This window comes from Sebastes umbrosus, chromosome 4, assembly GCF_015220745.1.
Source record: "Sebastes umbrosus isolate fSebUmb1 chromosome 4, fSebUmb1.pri, whole genome shotgun sequence".
NCBI lineage: Eukaryota > Metazoa > Chordata > Actinopteri > Perciformes > Sebastidae > Sebastes > Sebastes umbrosus.
The window spans coordinates 12,687,236-12,693,395 of record NC_051272.1 but is presented as its reverse complement, the minus strand read 5'-3'; the positions used below and the strand labels follow the sequence as shown (position 1 = coordinate 12,693,395).

At 38.9% G+C, this 6,160-nt stretch overlaps 1 protein-coding gene across 1 annotated transcript; it reads right to left on the bottom strand.

The window, feature by feature from the left end:
• Positions 1-424: 424 nt before the first annotated feature.
• Positions 425-2,868, bottom strand: LOC119486157 (gamma-crystallin M3-like). The gene is made up of 3 exons (XM_037766045.1): positions 2,610-2,868; positions 1,306-1,548; positions 425-703 (listed from the first exon to the last, which is right to left on the bottom strand). Exons 1-3 carry the CDS (start codon positions 2,637-2,639, stop codon positions 425-427), a joined length of 552 nt encoding a protein of 183 aa, XP_037621973.1. The 5' UTR covers positions 2,640-2,868.
• Between the last annotated feature and the right edge of the window lie 3,292 nt (positions 2,869-6,160).

Below are 6,160 nucleotides of genomic sequence, written 5' to 3'. Positions count from 1 at the left end.
CATATTCTGATTGGTTGGTTTGTAGTCGTATTCTGATTGGTTGGTGTGTAGTCGTATTCTGATTAGTTGGTGTGTAGTCGTATTCTGATTGTTGGTGTGTAGTAGTATTCTCATTGATTGGTGTGTAGTCGTATTCTGATTAGTTGGTGTGTAATCGTATTCTGATTAGTTGGTGTGTAGTCGTATTCTGATTGTTGGTGTGTAGTCGTATTGTTGTTGTGTAGTGGTTTTGTGATTGTTGGTGTGTAGTCATATTCTGATTGGTTGGTGTGTTTTATAGTTGATCAGTAATTATTTAATAGTGACACATTTAAGTTCAGATAACTAATATCCACCTTTAACTGAATAATGTTTAGGTAAATGAAACAGACAGTTAACTTGATTTAAACTTTATTGCTATGGTCTCAGTGTTGCCATGGCGACTCTAATAGTATGAGTCATTGATGCGCCTCATGCTCATGAACCTCATGTTGCTCATGCCCATGTTCGTGAAGTTCCTGTACTCTCCAGGCCTCATGTACATCATCCTGCCTCTGTAGTTGGCCTGCTCGTACATCAGCCAGTGTCCGTCCATCACGTTACAGGACATGCAGTTGGACATGCGGTAACGATCCATGGTGTTGTCGCAGTCGTCCATCAGCTCGTGCATCATGCCTCCAAAGTTCTCCCTCTCGTAGATCTTCATCCTGTACGAGCCACGGTACTGAAACACATCCACAACCAATAATCAATAATCAGCAGTTACTGCCAACTATTACTGTCTCTCTGTGGACGCCTTGGAGTCCCTTACTGTCTATGAATTAGCCGGACTGTTGCTATGGTTACCAGCAGCTTTGTACTTTACACATTTTCAGTAATATTATAAAGACGAGTGCATTATATGAGACTGGACTCTGATTGGTCAAATATACTGATATATAAATGTCAGCACTGGGCTGTGATTGGTTGTGTAAGTGATGAAGGAGATGTCAGCACTGGGCTGTGATTAGTTGTGTAGTGATGAAGGAGATGTCAGCACTGGGCTGTGATTGGTTGTGTAGTGATGAAGGAGATGTCAGCACTGGGCTGTGATTAGTTGTGTAGTGATGAAGGAGATGTCAGCACTGGGCTGTGATTGGTTGTGTAAGTGATGAAGGAGATATCAGCACCGGGCTGTGATTGGTTGTGTAGTGATGAAGGAGATGTCAGCACTGGGCTGTGATTGGTTGTGTAAGTGATGAAGGAGATGTCAGCACTGGGCTGTGATTGGTTGTGTAAGTGATGAAGGAGATGGCAGCACTGGGCTGTGATTGGTTGTGTGGTTACCATGGGGATCATACGGCAGGACCTGATGCAGTCGTTCATTCCCATCATGCTCTGGTAGTCGGAGTACTCGCCCTTCCTCAGGAAGTACTGGTTGCCCATGAAGTTGGTGCGGTCGTAGACCATGAAGCAGCCTCTCTCCACCCTGCAGGAGTGACACCTGCTCAGGTAGGAAGACATGTCGGCACAGTCGCTGCTGCACTCGTGGGAACGACCCTGGAAGTTCCTGTCCTCGTAGAACACCACCTGACCCACACACAGAGAGACCACCATGAACACTCTATTAGAATAAAAGAAATAAAACTCTGGAGAAACAACTGGAGCATTTTAATTATCAGTAGGGCTGTCGGTCGATTCAAATATTTAATCAAGATTAATCACACATTTTTCATCTGTTGAAAATGTACCTTAAAGGTAGATTTGTCAAGTATTTAACACTCTTATCAACATGGGAGTGGACAAATATGCTGCTTTATGTAAATGTATGTATATATTTATTATTGTAAATCAATTAGCAACACAAAACAATGACAAATATTGTCCTGAAACCCTCACAGGTACTGCATTTAGCATAAAAAATATGCTCAAATCCTAACATGGCAAACTGCAGCCCAACAGGCAACAACAGCTGTCAGTGTGTCAGTGTGCTAACTTGACTATGACTTGCCCTAAACTGCATGTGATTATTATATAGTGGGCATGTCTGTAAAGGGGAGACTCATGGGTACCCATAGAATCCATTTTGGAGGTCACAGGTCAAGGGACCCCTTTGAAAATGGCCATGACAGTTTTTCCTCGCCAAAATTTAGCACAAGTTTTGAGCGTTATTTAACCTCCTTCACTACAAGCTAGTATGACATGGTTGGTACCAATGGATTCATTAGGTTTTTCTAGTGTCATATGATACCATTATCTTCACTCTAGCTTTAAAACTGAGCCACTACAACCTAAAAATCACAAGTTGTGTAAATGTGTTAAAGAAATTAGGGGTGTTAAAACGAATTTTCGTTAACGTGTTATTATCACGTTAACTTTGGAAAGATTTAACTGCAGGACCGAGACAGCTATTACTGTGACTAAATAAATATATTTATTTTCTGCTGAGACCCAGACTGCCTCATCAAAATGGTTCTTATATGCTGCTGTAAATGTAAACTAAACTAATGTAAAACTATGTTATATATTGGTGTTATGGCATTTAAGTCAATAAAGGAAATAGCATTAATAGCACTAAAGACATTAGTGAATCCTTTTAAAGCGCTCATAAAGAGAAGAGAAGTTAAAGTTGTCGTGTTGGTGGTTCTCACCCTGCCCATGTTCATGCTGCTAGAAGTCATGTTGCCTCTGTGGTTGCTCAGCTGGTTGCTGCTGATGTTGCCTCTGTGATCGGTGGTGGTTGTGTGTTACCTGTGGAGCAGCTGCTGCTCTTTATAGCACCTGAGCAGCTGAAGCCTTTTGTCAAAACAGCCTGAGCCAGCAGGGCGTCATAAAGAGACGCTCGCTGTTCGGCATTTCTCTTAGAAACTACAGACAAAGAGCTACAGACAGCAAGTGTGTGTCTCCTTCAGGCCTCTGTTCACTCTGCTGTCCACCACGCTTTCTGGAAACTCTCACACTATGATGTCACATGTCTGTATACAGGTATATGCGCCAGTATAATTTATATACAGTATGTATATATATATATATATATATATACATATATATATATATATATATATATATATATATGTATATATATTAGTAGTAGTATTCTGTCAATACGAGAACAACCACGGGCAGAAATTATGTCTTGACAAAGCCGACTTTAGAGCTCGGTAGAAGAACATTCTCTTATCAGACTTGTCAAAAGTGGAATAAACTACCCAACACAGTGAGGGTAATGTCTAGGAATAGTTTCTAAAAATATCTTGAGACGATAGAAATATGTAGTTAATGATGATATAGTTCATTGTATGGGTTCCCTGCTGTATACAGGGCTTCAGTAGTTGTTTTAATATTTTAATGTTATTTTTGTGTGCTGTACAGTGTATGGGGATAATTGTGTCTTACTTATATTAATAATGTTTGTATCAATTAAGGTGATTTTTTTATATTTCAGGACTCTTGGAAGAATAGCTCAGTTAAAAGAGATCCTAAAAAAAAAATCAAGATCAAACATACATACATACATATACACACACACATACATACATACATATACACATATATATACATATAAACATACATACATACACATACATACATTCATATACATACATACATTAATATTCATATACATACATACATACATACATACATACATACATACATATACATACATTCTGATTGGTGTAGTCGTATTCTGATTGGTTGGTGTGTAGTCGTATTCTGATTGATTGGTGTGTAGTCATATTCTGATTGATTGGTGTGTAGTCGTATTCTGATTGGTTGGTGTGTCCTCGTATTCTGATTGTTGGTGTGTAATCGTATTCTGATTGATTGGTGTGTAGTCATATTCTGATTGGTTGGTGTGTAGTCGTATTCTGATTGGTTGGTTTGTAATCGTATTCTGATTAGTTGGTTTGTAATCGTATTCTGATTGGTTGGTGTGTAGTCGTATTCTGATTGATTGGTGTTTATAGTCGTATTCTGATTGGTTGGTGTGTAGTCGTATTCTGATTGGTTGGTGTGTAGTCGTATTGTGATTAGTTGGTTTGTAGTCGTATTCTGATTGGTTGGTGTGTAGTCGTATTCTGATTAGTTGGTTTGTAATCGTATTCTGATTGGTTGGTGTGTAGTGGTATTCTGATTAGTTGGTGTATAGTCGTATTGTGATTGATTGGTGTGTATAGTCGTATTCTGATTAGTTGGTGTGTAGTCGTATTCCGATTGATTGGTGTGTAGTCGTATTCCGATTGATTGGTGTGTAGTCGTATTCTGATTGATTGGTGTGTAGTCGTACTCTGATTGGTTGTTGTGTACTTGTATTCTGATTGATTGGTGTGTAGTCTTATTCTGATTGGTTGGTGTGTACTCGTATTTTGATTGTTGGTGTGTAGTCGTATTCTGATTGATTGGTGTGTAGTCATATTCTGATTGGTTGGTGTGTAGTCGTATTCTGATTGGTTGGTTTGTAATCGTATTCTGATTAGTTGGTGTGTAGTCGTATTCTGATTGGTTGGTTTGTAATCGTATTCTGATTAGTTGGTTTGTAATCGTATTCTGATTGGTTGGTGTGTAGTCGTATTCTGATTGATTGGTGTTTATAGTCGTATTCTGATTGGTTGGTGTGTAGTCGTATTCTGATTGGTTGGTGTGTAGTCGTATTGTGATTAGTTGGTTTGTAGTCGTATTGTGATTGGTTGGTGTGTAGTGGTATTCTGATTAGTTGGTGTATAGTCGTATTGTGATTGATTGGTGTGTATAGTCGTATTCTGATTAGTTGGTGTGTAGTCGTATTCCGATTGATTGGTGTGTAGTCGTATTCCGATTGATTGGTGTGTAGTCGTATTCTGATTGATTGGTGTGTAGTCGTACTCTGATTGGTTGTTGTGTACTTGTATTCTGATTGATTGGTGTGTAGTCTTATTCTGATTGGTTGGTGTGTACTCGTATTTTGATTGTTGGTGTGTAGTCGTATTCTGATTGATTGGTGTGTAGTCATATTCTGATTGGTTGGTGTGTAGTCGTATTCTGATTGGTTGGTTTGTAATCGTATTCTGATTAGTTGGTTTGTAATCGTATTCTGATTGGTTGGTGTGTAGTCGTATTCTGATTGATTGGTGTTTATAGTCGTATTCTGATTGGTTGGTGTGTAGTCGTATTCTGATTGGTTGGTGTGTAGTCGTATTGTGATTAGTTGGTTTGTAGTCGTATTGTGATTGGTTGGTGTGTAGTGGTATTCTGATTAGTTGGTGTATAGTCGTATTGTGATTGATTGGTGTGTATAGTCGTATTCTGATTAGTTGGTGTGTAGTCGTATTCCGATTGATTGGTGTGTAGTCGTATTCTGATTGATTGGTGTGTAGTCGTATTCTGATTGGTTGTTGTGTACTTGTATTCTGATTGATTGGTGTGTAGTCGTATTCCGATTGGTTGGTGTGTACTCGTATTCTGATTGTTGGTGTGTAGTCGTATTCTGATTGATTGGTGTGTAGTCATATTCTGATTGGTTGGTGTGTAGTCGTATTCTGATTGGTTGGTTTGTAATCGTATTCTGATTAGTTGGTTTGTAATCGTATTCTGACTGGTTGGTGTGTAGTCGTATTCTGATTGATTGGTGTTTATAGTCGTATTCTGATTGGTTGGTGTGTAGTCGTATTCTGATTGGTTGTTGTGTAGTCGTATTGTGATTAGTTGGTTTGTAGTCGTATTGTGATTGGTTGGTGTGTAGTGGTATTCTGATTAGTTGGTGTATAGTCGTATTGTGATTGATTGGTGTGTATAGTTGTATTCTGATTAGTTGGTGTGTAGTCGTATTCTGGTTGGTTGGTTTGTAGTCGTATTCTCATTGGTTGGTATGTAGTCGTATTCTGATTGGTTGGTTTGTAGTCATATTCTGATTGGTTGGTGTGTAGGCGTATTCTCTTTGGTTGGTGTGTAGTCGTATTCTGATTTATTAGTGTATATAGTCGTATTCTGATTGGTTGGTTTGTAGTTGTATTCTGATTGGTTGGTGTGTAGTCGTATTGTGATTGGTTGGTGTGTAGTCGTATTGTGATTGGTTGGTGTGTAGTTGTATTCTGATTGGTTGGTGTATAGTCGTATTGTGATGGCTGGTGTGTAGTCGTATTCTGATTGATTGTTGTGTGGTCGTATTTTGATTAGTGGGATTGTAGTCGTATTGTGATTGTTGGTGTGTAATCGTATTCTGATT